Below are 20286 nucleotides of genomic sequence, written 5' to 3'. Positions count from 1 at the left end.
AATAGTAAAGGGTGCTCCATATTGTGAAACAGGGTTAGTCCCTACCCTCCAGACAAGCCACCCATACAACATCATCTCCCGGAGGACCACTGGTCTGTACTCCCAGGAGAAGTTCTAGCTCTCTTGGCCAAGGGAGCACTAAAGAGGGTGCTAGTTTCAGAAATCAAGACTGTTACTTTCTGATACTGAAGAAAGGATGGAGACCTACGTTCTCTCTCTGTATTAACGCTATATATGATGTAGTTCTGATGCAACAATTGATTGTCCCATCAAATTAAAGGTTTCAAGATCCAGGATTTACTGTATGCAGTCAATTCTATTCTTATAGCAAAGACCTCCAAAGCCCTGCAGGCACAGCTCCAAGCGATGGAAAATTATTGCTCAACAAACAAATTGATGCTTAACACCAATACATTCAAGATAATGATCTCAGGAGCAAGCGCCTGTTAAAGTTTTCATTCTTTATAAACCAAGATAAACTTGAGGAAATGGCATCTTTTAAATATCTAGGTGTTATAATCACCAAATACTGAAATGGTCAACCCACATCCAAACTACTATTGGCAACTTAGAAGCTGCTACCAATGCAATTTTGTGAATGGTGAACAGGCACAATCATAGGTTCGCCAGTTCCATCGAAAACATTTTCCAAGCAAAAGTGGGAAGCAGAGCTGTGGGGACTTGGCAGAACAGGAGAATGCATGGGAAATTGTGAGAGCAAGTTTTGGAAAACATTGCTCAAATTATCAGCAAGCTTTCCGTCTGCTGTGTTGGAGACGGACGTGGATTACTCCTCAATAGAGTCCAAATGGGAAGTTAGCCCCATCAAATATGGACTGAAAAGGCTGAGTTCAAGATCCGTCCACCTTGTGGAAGAGGCTAGGAGAAAACATTTTTCTATGCAGCCAAAATCCAGTTACGTGATCGAATGGTTTAAGGAAGCAGCCAGGTCTGGCATATCACCATCTTCTAATTTCAACATGTTACTACGCACTAGGCAAAATGCCATAATAAATAAACAAGTTTTGACCTTAAAGTTCCAGGAAACATTGTCCACCCTTAACCATTTAAAAAACAGTTCTCATATTGGTCTGTTTGCTCCATCTCCTCATCCTCAACAATACCTTGTCTTGCTAATAAACACAGAGAAAGAAGACTCTTCGCCTTAGACCAGAGTACTCTGGAAAATCAAGAGAATCTGGGCCCAAGCCATCCTAGTGACTCTGGACTGGGGTTGGAGAGGTTGGTATCCAGAACTTCTGACCATGAGTATCTGTCCTACAATCCGGCTGTCTCTTTGGAAGGATCTCTTGTCGCTGCAGTGGGCACGGTTCTGTACCCGAGCTTGCACATCCTACACCTCAATACTTGGAGATTGATCGAAGACAATTAATAGCATTCATTGTTATTCCAGAAGTAGTTTGTGTAATTCAGGCAACTAGGCGTCCCTCAACAAAAACTGTCTATGCAGGATGTTTGGGGAGTTTGTTGTTTGGTGCTCCTCGTTACAGCCAACACCTACAGGCTTCCCTGTTTGATATATTGTTGTTTTGTTTATCATTGGGCCATCAAGGCCTTGCTGTGGCCACAGTTAAAGGTTACTTATCAACCTTTTTTGCGTTTACTGGATCAGCCATCCCTCTTCAGATCACCTGTTGTGCTGTTTTTTTTTAAAGGGGTGACCTATATGTTCCAACCTACTCCTCTTATAATGCCACAGTGGGATCTAAATCTTGTCTTCACTTTACTGATGTGCTTCCACTTTGAGCCTATGCACATTTGTCCATTCTACCTACTTACGCTTAAAACATTGTTCCTTATTGCCATAACATCTGCCAGACAGTTGAGTGAATTTCATTTCTTTATCTTCTGTTCCATCAAGTTAGTCCTTTAAACAAAGACAGCATAACAAAGGCAGTATTCCTGCCCAAGGTAGTCACACTCTTTTATGTAGGGCAATCCATTACCTTATCAACATTTTATACTTTGCCTCATCCAGCAAAGGAGGAGGAATGACTGCATCGGCTTGAGCCTTGATACTATGAGAGGCGTTAGTTTTTATATTGGGAGGACCAGTGAATTTAGACAGGATGATTAACTGGTAGTTGAGTTTTCTGGGGCAAAGAATGGTAATGCAGTACAAAAAAAGAAACATCTCTAGGTTGTCTTATGTAGTAAGAGCTGTTTCTGATGGCTACATCTGCCTGTGGATTCATCACCTTTTGAATTACCCCTTGCACAGCATTCCACAGAAACATTTCTCCATAGTTATCCCACGTCGACGTCATAATGGGAAGGCTCCGCAGGTTTACGTGATCACTGCATCAGAGCATAGGCTGCTACCACAGCTCTAGAGCCTGGTGTGCCAGTCTTTGACATCTCCTAGGCTGCTACTTTGGCATTCTTCCACACATTCCAGAAGCACTATTGCTTGGACAGCAAGGTTTGGCAGGATGGGCACTTTGCCGGAGCGGTCTTACTGGATTTCCTGGTCTGAACCATTCAAGATCCGCCGCCTAGGAGGTATTGCTTTGGTGTCTGTTCAAAAGGTGAGGAATCTGTGGTTAGAAGTCTTGATCAGAAGAACAAATTACTTACCATCAGTAACGCTTTGTCTTGTAGAGACTCTGCCTAACTGCAGATTCCTCACCTGCCCTCCCTCCTCCCTGTTCTGTGACAAGGTTCTCATTTAGTCCAATCATAAGATTCGATCTCAGAAGTTCTGCAAACTGTTTCACATTAGTCTCTGCAGAGTCCACGTCTGTTGGCATGGATTGAGTTAAGAAAGAAACTGATGCCAGCTTGAGCAGGTGTCGTAAATCTATTGATCCTAACATAACTTCCATGTGGGACAGAGTGGCACGAGGTAGAATGATGACGCACAATTCCACATGTCTGCGCACAAAGAAATTGCTATGCATAATTTTCCGGATCCAGCAGGAATCGATGGTTAGATAGAGCCTCTAACAGAAAAGGTTTTACTGATGGTAAGGAACCTGTTCTCCAACACCAACAGCAGCCTGTCAGTTGGTTCTCCGCTATTATACAAACACAAGGAGATAATGGACGGAGTGCTGAAACATTTCAGACACTCGCCCCCAGTCACATATCTGGGTTAAATCCATCATCGTTCTTTAGCTCACTTCACCACCCTAGTATAGACCCAGCTATATGCAAATCAGTCTTGACCCTGTGCCTCATGGGAACAGTCCAGCCAGAACTGCCAAGCCAGGTCTTCCCTGGACCGGAAACCAGCATCCTGGGACCAGTTATGGGGTAACACCCCTCATCAGCTCCTTGGTCACTTTGCCACTGGATTCAAGCTAGCCTGGCTGATGAGAGGTGTTACCCTGAAACCGTTCCCGGGAAGCTTTTTGCTTTTTTTTATAGCTAAAATAGCACCCGAAGGTTCACAATGCATAGAGCCCGTAGAGACGGAACTATGGTAATTATACAGATATGAACCTGCTATAAAAATTGATCAATTATGCCCAGATCTATATAACCAAGCTCTATATATATACACATATATATATATATATATATATATATAGAGAGAGAGAGAGAGAGAGAGAGAGAGAGAGAGAGAGAGAGAGAGAGAGAGAGAGAGAGAGAGAGAGAGAGAGAGAGAGAGAGAGAGAGAGAGAGAGAGAGAGAGAGAGAGAGAGAGAGAGAGAGAGAGAGAGAGAGAGAGAGAGAGAGAGAGAGAGAGAGAGAGAGATCTGAATCCATAATAAATACATACCTATACACACAAATATGTAGCTTTTTAAAACATAAATACCAGGTATCACATATCCAAAACTAGATTTTGTCTCTACCAGATAATACATTACCGAAGGTAAGTAACCTGTTCTTCTCTAGAAAGCCAAATCTGACACATTTTCTACCAGATTTTTTGTAATTTGAGGCATAATGTAGTTTTTAAAGGGGCTAAAAATAATTAGTTTGACGTCTGCATAAGTACAGAGTCCCCTTTCCAATCTGTCTACTCACCTACTACGCAATTGATCAACTGCAGCCTTGTTACAGAGTTTTAATGAATAACTAGATTTCTATTGTATTGTATTCAAGACAAAAGTGAGGATATTGTGATCGCCATTATGTTGAAATAGAAGATTTTGAATTTAAAGCCTTTCCCGAGGGGCAGGCTGAATAAATGAGCACTGATATGTTAATGCAGATATGAAACCAGCAAGTTATAAATGAGAGGTGTTGATTTTTAGTAATTTGAGGCATAGTGTCGTTTTTAAAGGAGCTAAAAACAGAGAGGTACATCTGCATAAGTACAGAATCCCCTTTCCAATCTGTTTACTCACCCTACCATCTACTCAAATGCTTAACAGTCCATTAATTTTAAAAGAGTAACACTTTGGTAGAAAAACTGCGTCAGCAACAAAGGTTGACCGCCCTGCAGGGTTGGGCACGGGGTAAATTTAGAACATGGAAAAAAACAAATATTAATTGAAAAGAGCAAAGGTTACAGTGAAGTTGTAGTTAGGTCAAGTGCTAAGACTGTAAGTAAAAAATAATAATCTAGAAATACACTCAAAAAGAAAAACAAATGGTAAAGCAACATTATAGTTGGTTGTTGAAATAAGACAAAAAAGAATGTTAAAAAACCCATAAAAACACTAAAATATTGCAGGTATAGCTTAGTCAACTAACTACATCTTGTGCCTCATCCTGCACTGCTTAGGACCTCACATATTACATAACTCATGAGATGTTAAATGACATCATTAATAACTTATTTGATCTAAAGAACAACATTGCTCAAATTACTAATGATTACTGTGGTCTACCAATTTTTTTTTAAAGAAAGTCCACCCGCCAGCACAAGAATGCTGAGCAGAACTCGACCCACCCTGCCACTGTATCCAAAGAGGAGGTGCGATGGTGTCACTATGTTAGCCTGTTTCCCTCCAGATCCACAGTTGCTAAGTTGATTCCACAGGAGCGCCATGAATTTGCTTGTCCATTGCCAACCACACAGCAGATTATCTTTGGAGGCCATGGTTCAGACATTTGGCGTTATTCCAGGTTTTTCTGGCATACCTTCATGCTTGAGGATCCACACAGGCCCACAGCTGAGTTACCACCAGCAGTTCTGTCCTCTTCATCATGTGACCCTCCTTGAATCCGATACTGCCCCTGTACCGAACTCCATTACAGACTTGCACCCTCGCTCCATGACCTATGCCAGTCTCTTCTTCATCGACGCTGGAACTGATACCACCAACGGTTAACTGATTCTGCTGCCTGACCCGAATTCAGCCCCATCCCATTTGATGCTGCGTTGTGATTACGAAAACACTAAAGCTCAACCAGTTACCATGCCAACTGGTCGAATACTTTTATCAGGGGCAATGCAATATCAATGGCTTTACTCGCTTTTCGGCTCCTATTCTGACCAAATGTAAATGATGATAGTGGAGATGGGAATGATCGACCCCCTCATTATGATGACAATTTTTACATGTACTTACAAGAGGCCAGTGGTCTTGATACTTCCCTTTGTACAGGGTTGAAAGCGCCATTTTGACCACTAATGACAAAAGAGTGCATCATTTGCTTTAGTAGACCGACGAGCAGCTGCAGACTTGTACCTACCACTGCCCTCTTTTGTTAAATGTTATGTTAAATATGCTCTTTTATAGCGCACGGCTACTCCTAGGAGTGTCCCGGCGCTTTGGCAAAGAGCCCTAGGAATAAGAGAGACATAACACGGCGAAAATAAAAAAAAGCAGGAGAGCAATTACTAAGTAAAAAGCCAAGTTTTAAGTCCTTTCCTGAAGGAGAGGAGATCATCAGTTTTCCTACGCAGGACAGGCAGGTCACTCCAACCTTGAGGCACTAGAAAACGGAAGGAGCGTCCTCCGATTCTAGCCAGGCGAATGGGGGGAATCAAAGCTTTAGATAGAGTCGCAGAACGTAACGTCCTGCGAGGCACATAAAAAGCCAAGCGCTTCTGGAGGTATTTGGGGCCAATCCGATGAAGGGCCTTAAAAGCGATCCTTTTAGCGACTGGGAGCCAGTTCAGTTTTTTTAGCAACTCTGTGGCTCCGGCTCTGCGCTGGAGACCAAAGATGGCTCTGGCCGCAGAGTTTTGCACAATCTGCAGTCGAGCCAAAAGATATTTCGGCAGGCCAAGATAGAGAACATTCGCGTAATCCAGACGCGAACCTATCGAGGCCTGCACGATGATCTTTCTATGCTTCAGCGACAGCAGCGAAAGAAATTTCCGCAGCATCTTCAGGAGGCCGAAGCATTTGCCAGTTAGTCCAATGATCTGGGGGCCAAAGGCAAGGCCATCCTCTATCACAAAGCCCAGATTGTTAGCTTTGGAAGAGGCGGCATCCGGTGGAAACATATCTGAAGGCCACCAGGCCTTCCAGCCAGGATCAGGAGGGCATCCGAAAAAAAGCAATTCCGATTTATCGGAATTGCATTTTAGGCTGTGTCGCTGGAACCAAGCAAAGACAGCTTCCATACAGTCTCTAATCCGCGGGCCATCAAAGTCCTTACCCTTATCAAATGTAAAGAGCAACTGGGTGTCATCAGCATAGGTTATGATCTGGGCACCGAAAGATTCCGCAACCGCCGCCAGACGGGCCATATAGATGTTGAAAAGCGCAGGGCTTAAGATGGAGCCCTGCGGCACCCCCACCTCCAGCGGCCGGCATTTCAGCGGAAAACGGAGGTGCCCAGACAACTTGCCAGCGGCCGGTCAGAAATGACTTAAACCAATTCAACACCGTCCCCCGAAAACCGATCTCCTGGAGTCTTAAAAGGAGACCTTCATGGGGGACGGTGTCGAAAGCCGCCGACAAATCCAGCATAACCAAAATGGCCTTCCCTCCAGTATCCAAAACCTCCCTGATGGCATCGGTGACCTCGAGAAGGGCGGTCTCTGTACTAAGATTCGTGCGAAAGCCCGATTGAGAGTCATGAAGGATGTTATTACTCTCAATGAAGTTGGAAATGGAGCTATGCACGTGCTTCTCGGTCACCTTAGCCAGAGCAGGGAGGAGAGAGATAGGCCTGTAGTTAGCATGGATAAGAGGATCAAGGTTAGTCTTCTTGATCAGTGGAAGAATCAATGCATGCTTCCACGCTTGGGGGACAACACCAGTGCTCAGTCAAGCATTAAGCAGAGGATTGAGCACCACATTTAAAGCCGGCGCTACTTTCCCCAAACATTTCGCCGGGCAAGAGTCAAGCGGAGAGCCAGACTTAAGCCGAGACAAAAGGTCAAGAGAGACCGTGGGAGCCATCACCGGAAATTCCGACAGAAGTGGGCCTTCCTCAGTTATAGCTGTGGACAAGCTAGATGTAAAACCCGACACTGGCGTAAGGCATACATGGCGAAAGGAATCGTGAATAGATTTGATTTTGTTCACGAAAAAGTCAGCTAACTGGCTAATCCAGACTTCAGTGTGCGTATGAGAGGGAGCACCAATGGAGGGAGAAGTAAACTCCTTGACTATCCTAAATATCTCTTTACTGGTGCTCTCTGAATCATCTATTCTACGCTCAAGGTAAACTTTTTTTCCTGCTAGGATGTGCCTGTGATATAGCTTAATGGCATCTCTATAGCTAGCCTTGAGATGAGGGTCATACAGGCGTCTCCAAGCCCTTTCGGCTTTCTTACACTCCTGCCGCATCGCACCCAAGGATGAAGTAAACCACGGGGCCGAAGCACGCCTATCGGCAGACTTAGCCGGCTTCCCTGGGGCTAGCTCCTCAAAAATAACAGTCATCCACTTATGCACCGATTCAAGGTTTTCCTCCAAACTGCCAGAAAATAAGCAGGGATGACGACAAAGCGCATCAGACACCATTTCGGCGGAGACCTGGTGAAAAGCTTGTGTAATTCCTCTCTGGTCTTTCAGTGCTCTCGAAGCAGTCACAGAAATGAGGGCTATAGTAAACTTTATTAAAAAATGATCAGACCACAAAACGGGTAGTGGCGTGGACACACTAATCGGTTTTGTAGAAAAGACTTGATCAATGGTGTGGCCCTTATTCTGAGTTGGCCATATAATATAGGGAACCAGCCCTAAAGGCGAAGTAATGTCCCGCATCTTAAGAGCATCAGGGTCGATGTTATTATCCATATGAATGTTCAGATCACCCAATAGAATACAGTGGTCTGATTTAAGACAAGGGACAGAAAGTGCCGCCTGCAAATCGTCAAAGAAGGGGCCCAAAGGACCAGGTGCTCTATAGAGTAAAATCCCGACGACCGTTTGATGAGATGACAACGTAAGAGTGAAACCAAGGGCCTCACAATTAGGGATATTATCAATCGGGAAGGTAGTACAGGAGAAAAATCTATTAACAACTAAGGCGACCCCCCCTCCTCTGCCTATCACTCTATCCTTCCTAAATATGGTATCGTCGGGAGGGATAGCGTTAGCTAGATCAGGACCTGAGCCTTCTCCAAGCCATGTCTCAGTAAGAAACAGACAAGGTGGTTTAGACTCCGTCAGTAGGTTCCAGATATCGAGGGAGTGTCTGCCAAGAGATCTCGTGTTGAGAAGAAGGCACTCATTTAGAGCAGGTGAAACGGCCGGCCGGTTGATGCCGTAGCTCGAAAGACGCCAGCCACAACCCACGCAACCTCTCTTAAGAACACGCCCTCCCGGAAATATATGATGGCAAGACGAGGGGTACTTACGCAAAGCCAAGAGCTCAGAAGAAGAGTAGGAAAGCATTCCAACGAAGAGGCAGCGCCTACCTAAAAAATACTAAAAAGAGCCAGAGGCCGCCTCCATACGCTGACGAGCGCACACGGGCAGGACTCTGGCACGACTCAGGTGCAGCGATGGCGCTCCCGCTGCGCGCTGTGAGGAGCGTCTTAAGTAGGCGGCTCGAATACCCCCGAGCGCTAGACCGCTCAAAGATGGCCGCCAAACAGGTTTTTTTAAATATTCCTAAGCAGCGCTCTAGGTGCGCGACCGCTTGGTCACCTTTACCAGGCTGGCCACGGAATACTGACGCCTTAAGTAGGCGGCTCCGAATACCCCCGAGCGCTAGACCGCTCAAAGATGGCCGCCAAAAGTCCCTCCTAACCCAAGGTGGTGGAGGTAGCACCCAAGCCTCCCCGGGAACCGGACCCACAAAACAGCGGTGGGGAAACAGAACAATTATGGTACAAGTAAGGGCCAAAACACAGCGCCAGGTAAAATCAGGGGAAATTAAATAAAACAAACGCAGATAGAAAACAGGTTTTTTAAAATATTCCTAAGCAGCGCTCAGTCGCTCAGTCGCGCTATGCAGCTCTCACACCGCTTGGTCACCTTTACCACCTTTTGAGACTAAGACTAATATTCTTATGAAAATCTTACAACCTGGGCCAGCCGGATGTGAGCCGTGGATTCCTTTCAGATAAGTACTCTAATACCTTAATGGGCAGCAGGTCAAAACACTGTTCATGACCACAGCTGAATAGACAGACGGCAAAATGTCACAGACTTACAGTTGATCCTGGTTTTCTCACTAAAGAGTTCACTCCAGAGAGTCTGGTTGTTCAGTCTTGACCCAGCACCTCCGGATAGGGAGCCTGACATGATTGAGACATCTGGAAAACAAATGTTCTCCTTGGCAAGCCTAGCATTGATAGAACATGCCTTCTTGGACACGTCCAGCGTGCTCTTACCGGTGGTCCCAGAAGACTTAAGGGCCTCCATGGCGCAAACAATTGTCGGATGGTCAAGGTGCGGCCAAATATGTGATTTGTGCTACTTAAGTGTCCAGGAATGGCTGGCGACACTAGTGTTGTGCTCTGCTGTCATGTGTGGATGTGCTCCACAGCATTTTCTGGAGGCATTCAAGCCTTTCTCATGGATATACCTTCGGGGAGACCGCCCATTCTGTCCTGGAATGTTTAAAAGACAGCAGAGCCACGGCAACCTCCTGGGGTCTTTTGACCCCTGCCAAACAGTTTTCTCACCAGTTTAGGGAGTTCTGAGGCTACTCTAGAGGGCTGGCATATAGGCACGGTCTGTCTCCCCAGCTACTGCTGCAGTCACCCTCATCTTTTTGAGGTCAGGCATATGAATTTGGCAGTCAACTTGAAAGTCAACATGGGCACCAGTATTCCCAGAGACTCCCCCTGTTGCAACAGCCACCAAACACTTTAGTTTGCCATTAGTGGCGAGCCAGAATCTACCATTTTCTTCTAGGGTGTTTGTCTCTCATGTCTGACAGATGGTCCTTCCACTAATTCAGCATGGCTATGTACTACCCTTTCTTTCTGCTGCGTCAAACCTTCTCCGCAGTTCAGCATGTTTCTCAGAGGAACACCTGTTACAAGAAGTGATAGTTTGACTTATAATGGAGCTATAAAGAGAGTTCCTAATTTAGAAGTAGGAGACAGTTACTACTCTTGCTACCTCCTTGTGTTGAAGAAGGATGGAAGCTTTCATCATTTTTTAAATCTCAGCCTTCTGAATGCCTGCTTGTGGAAGTACAAATTCTATATGCTCAGTTCGGTCAAAGTTCTTTCTACTCTGGATCCAGCCGACTGGATGGTGGCTTTGGACCTGCAGGACGCCTAGTCTTAAGTACCCATCATGATCTCCCACAGACGCTACTTGCGGTTCAAGGAAGGCCAGCAGTATTTTCAATTTCCTGTGCTCCTCTTTGGCCTTCAAATGGCCCCTTAGGTGTTCCCGAAAGTAATGGTAGGTTCACAGCCCTGCTTCGGAGTTTGGGGATTCCAGTATTCCCCTACTGCGACAACTGGCTGTTGACCACAGGCTAGCCACAGTCTGTGGCTCTAGTGGGCGATGACCCTCATTACATCACTGGGGGTTTACTGCCAACGTGCCAAAATGCACACCTGATTCTTTCAGAAAGGCTCCCTTTTATCTGGGCCGTTCTGAATACGGTGCTGTTTCGGGCTTTCACATCAAGTCCACAACATTCAAACTATGATCCCGATATTTCATCATCTGTCCTGGATCTCGGTGAAAACAGCTCTGAGGTTTCTTGGCCTTTTAACTTCCGGCATCCTCTTTCTTGACTTTACCAGATGGCATATGTGGGCTCTAGAGTGAAATCTGAAGTTCCATTGGGTCCATCCACAGGGAACCTATCGGATTCCATCCAGGTTTCAGAGGAGACTGCAAAAGGCCTGCAGTGGTGACTGCTCCACTACAATTGGTCCAGCTGCAGACCCTCTCCCTGCCCTACCAGGTGCTGAAGGTGGTAATGCATGTGTCATTGGAGAGATGGGTAGGTAATCTGGGAGAGGTGGAGGACTTTGATAGAGACCCATCTCCACAACAACTTGTTGTACTTGCAGGCCGTTCGGGTGGTGCTGAAAACCTTTCTACCGTCCATCAAAGGAAGGCAAAGAATTGAGGTTCTCATGGACAACACCGCCACAATGTGGTACTGTAGCAAGCAGAACAAGGTGGTTTCTTGGACCCTGTGTTTCATCTCTGGAGCTGGAATGTAGCATCAGTGCATTTTGCCTGGTCCTTACCCACTTTCTGGGATCTCTGAATGCCAGATGGCACAGGGCCTCTTCCAGCAATGGAAAGTACTCTGGCTATAGCTTTTCACCACCATCATTTATTTGCACAGTCAAAATGTTGGTATGCTGGGGTTTACAAGAACGCTGTTTCTCTGAGATGCAGTCAGGCCACAGTGAAGCATGTAACTCCTGTACATTTTTCTGCTGCTGCCTCGAGTTCTTAAGAAAGTCAGGATTGACGGGCCCAAGTTATCCTAGAGGATTCAGATTGGGCAAAAAGAGTGTGGTACCCGAAAATTCTGTGCATGAGGGTCCTTCCGCAAATCAGGCTACTACTTCAGGAGGATCTCCTGTTGCACCAGCAAGGTATCGACCTGCATCTGAATCGGCTCAATCCACACCTCCATACGTGGAGATGGAGCTGCAGCAGTTGACTGCGTTCAGTCTTCCTCCCAAGGTTGTGAATTTCATACTTGCTGCCAGGTGACCCTCTATAAAGTCTATCTATGCCGGGCGCTGCAACAGGTTTGTAGCATGGTGTGCCAGCTGCAATACGAACCTGATGTGGGCCAAACTGTCCGATGTTTTGTTGTTTGTTTTATTTCTGACACAGCAAGGATTTGCAGTGAGCACCATTAAAGCGTATTTATTGCCCCTTTTGGCATTTTTGCATTTGCTGTGCCAACCCTCCTTGTTCAAATGACCTGTTGTGATGGACTTTAAACAAGTTTTGATATATGTTTCCCCTAAAGCTCTTTGTGATTCCCCTGTGGGATCAATTTTTTCTTCCTTTTCCTCGTGCACTATCTTCGAACCGATGCACAGATGTATGAAGCTTTGTTCTGCTCTCACAAATTTGGGCCGTTTGTGACTAGAAAAAAGCATTTTCTGATGTACAAAACCCTATTTGCAGTTCGGTAACCTATTATCATATCGCAAATAGGGTTTGCGATTCATTGTTAGGAAGGGGCGTGTTTAGGGAGTCCCTTCCTAATACCGAATTGCAGCAGTATATAAGAATGTTTTGCGACCGAAATTAGCATTTTACCACCAACTTCAAGTTGGTAGTAAACCTTTGCAATTGGAAAGGGGTCCACAAGGGTACACCTTCCCCTTTGTAAATGGTAGTACACACATTTTTTCAGAGTTAGCCTAATCTTAAAAAATGAAAAGAAAACTTTTCATTTTTACTTTTGAAGAGCATCCTGTTTTCCTTTAAGGAGACTGCCTGCATTACAAAACAAAATTGTGCTTTATTAAAAAATCAAACACTGACATGGTGGTCTGCCAACCCCAGTGATTGTAGCCATTCACAGTGGGTCGCAAATTGTGACCTGCCTCATGAATATTGATGACGCAGGTTAATTTTCACCTACTGCAAATCTCTAACAGTGTCAAACACACCGTTGTAAATCGCAGTTTGTGATTTCACAATAGCAAATTGCTGAAATTCGATATTAGGAAATCGCAAACACGCGACTGATTCCTGATCACAATAGTTTCAGCTCGTCTCTTGAGTGAATTCCACGCTTACTCAGTACAGCTGTTTTACACCACCTCTTTCCCAGATAGAGGGTGCTGTGGATCAGGCCATGTTTTTTGCCAAAGGTATTGACTCGTTTTCACATTAGGCAATCCATCACTGTACCAAAATTCTTTGCTCTACCACATCGCTCGAAAAAGAAGAGCGACTCTACCAGCTGGACCCCAAGAGTGCCTTAAGCTTTTACATTGAGCCCACCAAAGACCATAGGGTCAACAACCAGCTTTTTGTGGAGATCTCTCAGGCAAAGAAAGGCAAGACAGTGCAGAAAAGTACACTGTCCAGGTGGATAGTCCAATACATTAGGATCTGCTACACACATTGTCTAAGAAGCAGCCTCCAGAAGGACTGGGTGTCAATTCCTCCAGGGCCAGTGCTGCTGCCATTGCATTAGCTCGCAGAGTGCCAGTTTATCTGTCCAGCTGCAACACTTTCTCAGAGCAGTACTGCCTTGATAGCCGGGTCTGATGGGAAGGGTATTTCACCCATTCTGTCAATCAGGACTTTTTTAATCCGTGCCACAAACCCACTGCCTTGAGGGTTGCTCCTTTGGTATATATATATATATATTCTAAAGGTGAGGAATCTAGGAATAGAAGTATCCATCAGAAAAACAAGTTCCTTACCTTTGGTAAAGCTCTTTGTGGTGGTCTAATAGCAAATTCCTCACTACCCTCCCTTCTCGACCATTCAGTGTGGTGGTCTCTTTTGCTATCTATAAATAGCCCAAATAAGAGATATGCATACTGGCCCCTCTGATTATTGTTGGGCTCCATGCCCGAGAGTGCGGACACAGTCAAGACAGCAATGTCCACAGGTAGATGTGGTGCTTATGTGTAACTCCACCATTACTTCAGGGTTTAAACGAAGTCAACTCGGAGCTGCATGGTGCCACCTACTGGCACATGGGGACAATGCCGTTTAAATTGTCTGAATCCAGTCTGGCGTCTGAGCATATTCTGAAGGTGAGAAATTTGCAGTTAGATAGTTTCCACCAGAAAGTCTGTTATCAAAGGTAAGAAACTTGTAATTTTCACAGCTTATATTTAGCTTGGAAAGATTTTCAAGTGACGAGTAAGGGTTTTACTCTCTGTCGCGTGGGCTACCAATGAAAACATGTGACAGTCTTTGTTGAGATAATGGGTTAAAGACTCCTTCTGATTTACTACAGATTCACACATTGATAAAAGATCGACATTTGCTGACTCTGAACAAACTGCCATGCACATCTGAAAATACTTGAGAAATGCCTTGAGAGTAGGTTATAAAGGGACAACTTAAGGATTTTCAGTTTGAGTGAGAACACAGAAAGAGAAGGCATTTGTAGTTGCCCTAAGAGCTGTTAAGCGGAATTCTGAAAAGAGCACTACAGTTCCAGGTTTGCATTCAATTTCCTCATATGTTTAACCAAAGAGGTCAGATTGTCGATGAGATTTTCTGGCCAAGATGACATCCTATGAAGATTATACGAGTGACGATGATTGATAGCTCAATAACTGTGGCCGCAAGGTTACACTTTTTATCAAGATCTTCTTAAACCATGGACACTACCTTCCAGTAGTGCATAAGCTCAATAGACAACATATCAGTTAATGATGAACTTTACCGGGGGGCAAGCAATTTAAATGGATGTTGAAGGAGTCTACTATATTGTCAACAAAGGAGGGCAGTAACCTGCTGGGCAGAACTGAAAACAAAGACACAGATGATGCACCGGACTATAAAGTGAAACTGTCTAGAGTGCAAGATTAGGAAACAAAGAGTCTAGAAGACAAAAGCAATGAAGAAGAAAGGTGAGATCCCTGGCTCCCATAGAGGAAGCACATGAACTCTATGCGGTCTACTAAAGGATCTCAGAGTTGCATGAGCGTTCTCTAGGTAACTATCATTTTTTTTTTTTTTTTTTTTTTTTTTTTTGCAGAGTTTTATATAGCGCGAACTAGAACCGAACCGAATCAGTTATCAGAGCGCTTTACATAGCATCATTGGTAACGCTCTCTGAGCATATTTTGGGATTTCACTATGCAAGCGAGAAGTAGCATTAAAGTCCGAGTAATCTATACCATTAATAATGATTTGAATCTATCGTATAACGTGTAAGAGCAATGTGAGGATGAACGGATACATTATTTCACTCTACAATATCTACTTTTTACCGAGTGCATGCTTGCAAGCCTGCTTGCATTTGGAAAGGGGACATTAAGTTCAATACAAATCAGTGTAGCTTGGGCTTAATTGACCCTGGCCGTAAGGTTAAATTACTGGCTTGGGGGTTTAATACGTGAAGATCACAAACTCTCTGATGGTCATGTGAAAGTAAAATATGCACTTAGCTTATCTCCAAATACCGGTTAACCACAATACATTTTAGCAGTATGAATTTTCCCAGTAGGCGACTTGAAATATGGAAGTATCTTAGGACAAGAGATCTGGATATAATATAAAGTCTTACAGCAAGTACACCAATTTTGAATGCAATCCAAATCCTACCTGGAAGTTCTGTGCCTCCAACCCATCTAAAACATTACAAGAAAGAGAAAATCATTTCCAAACTACTACACACCGAACCCAGGGCCATTTTCTTGAACCTATGCTCACAGTTTAATTAAGCATATGGTGGTGATATCTGAATCAAAATATGAATCTAGTATGGGAACTGACTCTGGATTGCTCTAGCTCTGCTGATCTAAATGTAAAGGTGTGTGCAAAAACGTAAAGAGGCTACATGTTGAACTGAGGCTGATAGATATGAAGCACTAACGTCATTCTGATGATGAAGATTCCACCTTCTATTAGTTTTTTTCACATGATCTACAAACAAATTGATGACTTGTTTGTATCAACCTGTTTCGGAACGGAAATTATAGACTACTAACATTTGTGACTTTTGAATTTCATATTTCACACTGATAGATGGAGTGGATGGATATATCGAGGGGGGGGATCAACCCTGCTGTATACTGCAGAATTTGCTAAGGAACCTGTGAACAAGCTGGAGCTATCCAAGGGAAAGAATGAGTAGTTCAAATGTATTGATAACCCGAATAGTTATTTGGCAACAACTAGTGTAGGCATGTTGTTGCAGGCTGACAGGTTAGAAAACATTAGAATCACAACTAACAAAAGTGCTGGTGGGGATTGGAGAAAGCAAATAAACAGGTACATTCATCAGAGATATGTAGAATATTTACAAAAGTGAGGGGTCAGCTGACCATGTTATAAGGGAAATAGGTTGGAGCTGGCACTACTTTGCTAAAGCAAAATGTCTGTGTGAAGGGGGACACTGCTGATAAACTATTAGTGATGAGGCAGAGAATCCAGAATGTCCAGTGGAAGTAGTTAGGGAGGTGGCAGGGTTGGTAATCACAAAGGAGAGGTGTGAAGTATTCAGCATGTTTTACTCAGACATGTATAATGGAGAACCTGAAAAAGAGAGAGGAATGAGGAATTACTTGGCCCACATCCAAACATTTTCCTTCCGAAGAATGGATAAATTGATAAACCAGGAGATGCAATGGAGGTAAATGTAGAGATTTGCGAACTACAAAACTGAGAAACATTCTGGGTCCAGATAGGATCAGTATTATATTTTATAAAACATTTGAAAATCTATTTGTTTGAGAACTCCCAACCCAAGGACAAGGAAAACACTCTTCTTGTGGAGAGCTGATATTGCCTTGATTCCCAACCTGGTGAAAGACTAGTCAGAGTTCTCAGCCTACAAGATAATAGAGTTGATATTTTAAGACAGTGAGAATGGCCAAGTGGTCTTCATAAGGGAAAGACAGGCCTTGAATAACATTAAAATAATAGCACAACTGATTGAAAAGACACATTTAAAATATGTACCAGCATTCTTGATGGCACTTGATGCTGAGAAAACAGTTGATAGGTGAGTGGGGACTTTGTAGAGGCTACTCTGAGAACAATTTAATTTGGTTAATGGATAAAGTTGCGTATTGTGGCAAATTATCACACATGTGAGATGTAGATAAGTCAACGGCCCTAAATAAGAAAACGTACTTTTGCAGAGAGATAGATACCAGGGCTTTCCCTTATTACCAATCCTATTTATCCTGTCCTTTCAACCTCTGGCAGTAAAATCTGAATCAACCCCTGACATACAGGCACAGGTGTTTGTCAATGGTTTATATATAAGAGAACAACACAGATTAGCATTATTGTTGGTCTATCTGTCGCCTATGTCGCAATCTCTGGTTGTTAAACACGTTAGTGCATTGCTTTTGCAGATAACATAAGGAGATTTTAATATTGTTTTGAATGGCAGAAGAGCCAGACTGTTGGCTGAAAGTCATTGCGGATGTAATGGTGAACCTATTTTTCAGGTTTGGTTGCGTCCATTGGGTTGGGAGACCTTTGGGGGTGTTAACACTTTGAATGCTACTCAATTCTCCTATTATTCCAGGCTGGACTATTTTGTTTTTGCAATACTCAACACTGCTGATAGGTTTAAAGAAAACAACTACACATAGGCTTAAAGAGACCCCTTTTTAAAGGAAGAATATATCAAATCAGTGCGTCACATACACAGCTGTCTAGACAGAGGGATTGAGGGTAGGCGCACATAATTTGAGAAACAAGAAAGTCTTGGCTGGATTTGTGGAGGTCAGTCGCTGTTATATCCATTAAAATACTGGTTTTGTCAATTGATATTGTGGACCATATGAATCACATCTGTCCTTTGATTTACCAGCCTTATAAATCAGGGCAATCATAGATTGTCTTTATTCATCACTCTGTCCTTCATAATTTCATGGAGGGTTTCTGTAAGATTGTGTAGTTCTATGGAGAAACCATTTGTGCCTGGGGACTTCCCAGACTTAAAGTGAAAAAGCGCAACCCTCAATTCATCCTCTGCAACATCTACATCTAACAATCTCCAATCCAGTTCACTAGTATCGCATTGGGAGGTCTGCCTTAAAGTCACCCAATTCACTCTGAGGCAAAGTACATCTGTGACCATAGAAGACCATATACCATATATTAGTCTGCAAATACCTTGCCCTTCCAGTGTCATCTCACTCCTGAAAAATCCATCAACCATCCATCTCTTACTTACGCAGCCAAGGCAGTGGTTTCTTTGCTTCCTACCGACTTCAAAGATGTGCCTATGAGAATTTAATAATTGAACCTTTGCCACAACCATTACTAAATATTTTTTTTTGCTGCTAGCTTGACACTGCTTTTTCCCATCCCCACTGTCTCTGCTGTCTTATCCAGGTGTATCACATTTTCTCTACTGTTCTAATATTCCTTATTGTCTTCTTATGCTTTTCCGAGTTCAAAGCAATAATCTTCTCTCAAAATACTGAATAAATGTCTCTCGCTCTTTCTTACCCCATCAAAACTGTGCCTTTGCCTAGATGGCCAGTGTGAAACGGGGAACTGGAGTATTCTTGTGTTCTAATAGTGGGTGGGGCCGGGTTGACTGGCCTCCAGGAGAATTGCATCTATATCATAGTAGTTGCGGAGGCAGGCGATTGAAGGGCTCTGAGGGTCCCCTGGCGAAACAGGATCAGCATGCTGGGTGCCTTACACACCAAGAAGAACACTGATATGCCCTTTGGCTTGGGAAGTCTTGATCCGTTTTTCAATAAAGAGGTCCATGTGAGGCTTCCTTGCCTGTTCTGGCATATAAATCACTCGTTATTATGCCTGGAGTGCCTTTCTCTCTCTATCTTCAATATGTGCAGGCTCAGTGCATCACTCAACAGGTCTTTCTCTCTGTTCGTAAACGGTTTGATTTCTGCAGACACATCAGCTAAGCCAGTTTTGGTCCTTTTCACTCATTGATATTTTCTATTTGTAGAAGAATAATTTCAATATTGATGAAGCCAATTGTTTGTTCCAATACCATGCCTATGATCACCTCAGCCTGAAATACACCTCAAAGAGAGTTTGTTCTCTGCCACTGCCTGAGATAGCAGTGTGGTCCTCACCCAACCAGTATCTCACGCATCCGCCACTGGGTCTTTAAGCTACCCCTGTCTCCTCCTTTCCTCATAAACGCATGTTTTTCAAACTTTTTCACTGGTGACTGTTGCCTGGTAATCTTGTACAGTGCTCTGCTCACAACCTCTCTCATCTGTATCATTGCAATACAGTTCTGCTGACCGGTCCTTCACGTCTGTGCCTCTCTACACGCGGCACAGTGTCCCTATAGTTCCTTCGTTCATGTGAAGACCAGTCACGAGAGTATCCAACTTCATCCTGACACACTTTTATGGGACCAGCCTAAGTCTTGCATCTGTGTTGGAAAAGCAGTCAGTGAATAGCCTCTTCTTCCACTCAGGATTATTTGCACACTCCGCCACGCACACCATACACCCACAAGAAACAGGCCAGCATGGTAGCTCCTAGATGTGACATGCAATTCAATAATGACATTTGTATTTGACGGTTTGTGTCTTATGGACACTCATTTTGTTAACTTTATGTTTGTGACCTCAGTTGCAGTTCAGCCTGGAGATCAACTTCTTTGTCCAGAAAGGAAAAAGAACAGTTCTTCAAAGGAAATTAATGAAGATGAAGTTGATGCAAATGCACACAGTAAGTGAATAGCAATCCGAATGCTGAAAACAAATTAATTTAATAATATGGGGCTGAAAGACGGTGAATCTGTTGGTTGGATGTTTCAGTGATTTAACATCCTTCAAAAGGTTATTTTATGAGTATTGTATTCTTGTGTATTTGTAAAATGTACATGTTCTGAAAACGTTTTAAGGATACAGACCTGCCAAATATATTTAATAAGCAATTGCTGCCCTTAATAGACATTGGTTCCCTGATGTATGTTGTATGCCACATGTGCACTGCAACCTTAGTAGAGTTTCCCGCTCCAACAGACGCATAACCCAATTTTTCTGTAAAAAAAAAAAAGAAAAAAGAAAAGTCCCTTGTGTTGCGCTTGGTTCTTTTTTGGGATCAAATACATTACTAGAAAGTGCGTTGTTTTAGCAAACCTGGGAACAATAATTGCTTCAGAAATTCAGAATACCTCCTAACTGGATATTTGCTGAACAAGATTAACTTGCTTCAAAGATTTACGTTGATTGGCATACTTTCACAAAGGTGTCCTGTGTTCCTGGCACTTATTTAAAAACGTTGCAGCCGTAATAAAGCTTCAAATGGGAAGAGTTAGGGAGCCATTTGATTTTGATTAACACACAGTCACTAGTAGGTAATGGAATCTCTCACAAAACTAGAGTCAGTACCTGTTTTAAATGTGGGCACT

The 20286-nt window shown here is 43.6% G+C and overlaps 1 protein-coding gene across 2 annotated transcripts in view; it reads left to right on the top strand.

The window, feature by feature from the left end:
• The window catches only part of HTT (huntingtin), a 1924961-nt gene that overhangs the window by 1459302 nt on the left and 445373 nt on the right, over window positions 1-20286 (top strand). For both annotated transcript variants that reach the window (XM_078678546.1, XM_078678545.1), the window contains one exon: window positions 19503-19601. In XM_078678546.1, the coding sequence (XP_078534672.1) occupies window positions 19503-19601 (99 nt within the window). The remainder of the gene's footprint in view (window positions 1-19502; window positions 19602-20286) is intronic.

This window comes from Lissotriton helveticus, chromosome 2_2 (assembly GCF_964261635.1).
Source record: "Lissotriton helveticus chromosome 2_2, aLisHel1.1, whole genome shotgun sequence".
NCBI lineage: Eukaryota > Metazoa > Chordata > Amphibia > Caudata > Salamandridae > Lissotriton > Lissotriton helveticus.
The sequence above is the reverse complement of the archived record's forward strand: the minus strand, read 5'-3'. Positions and strand labels throughout refer to the sequence as shown.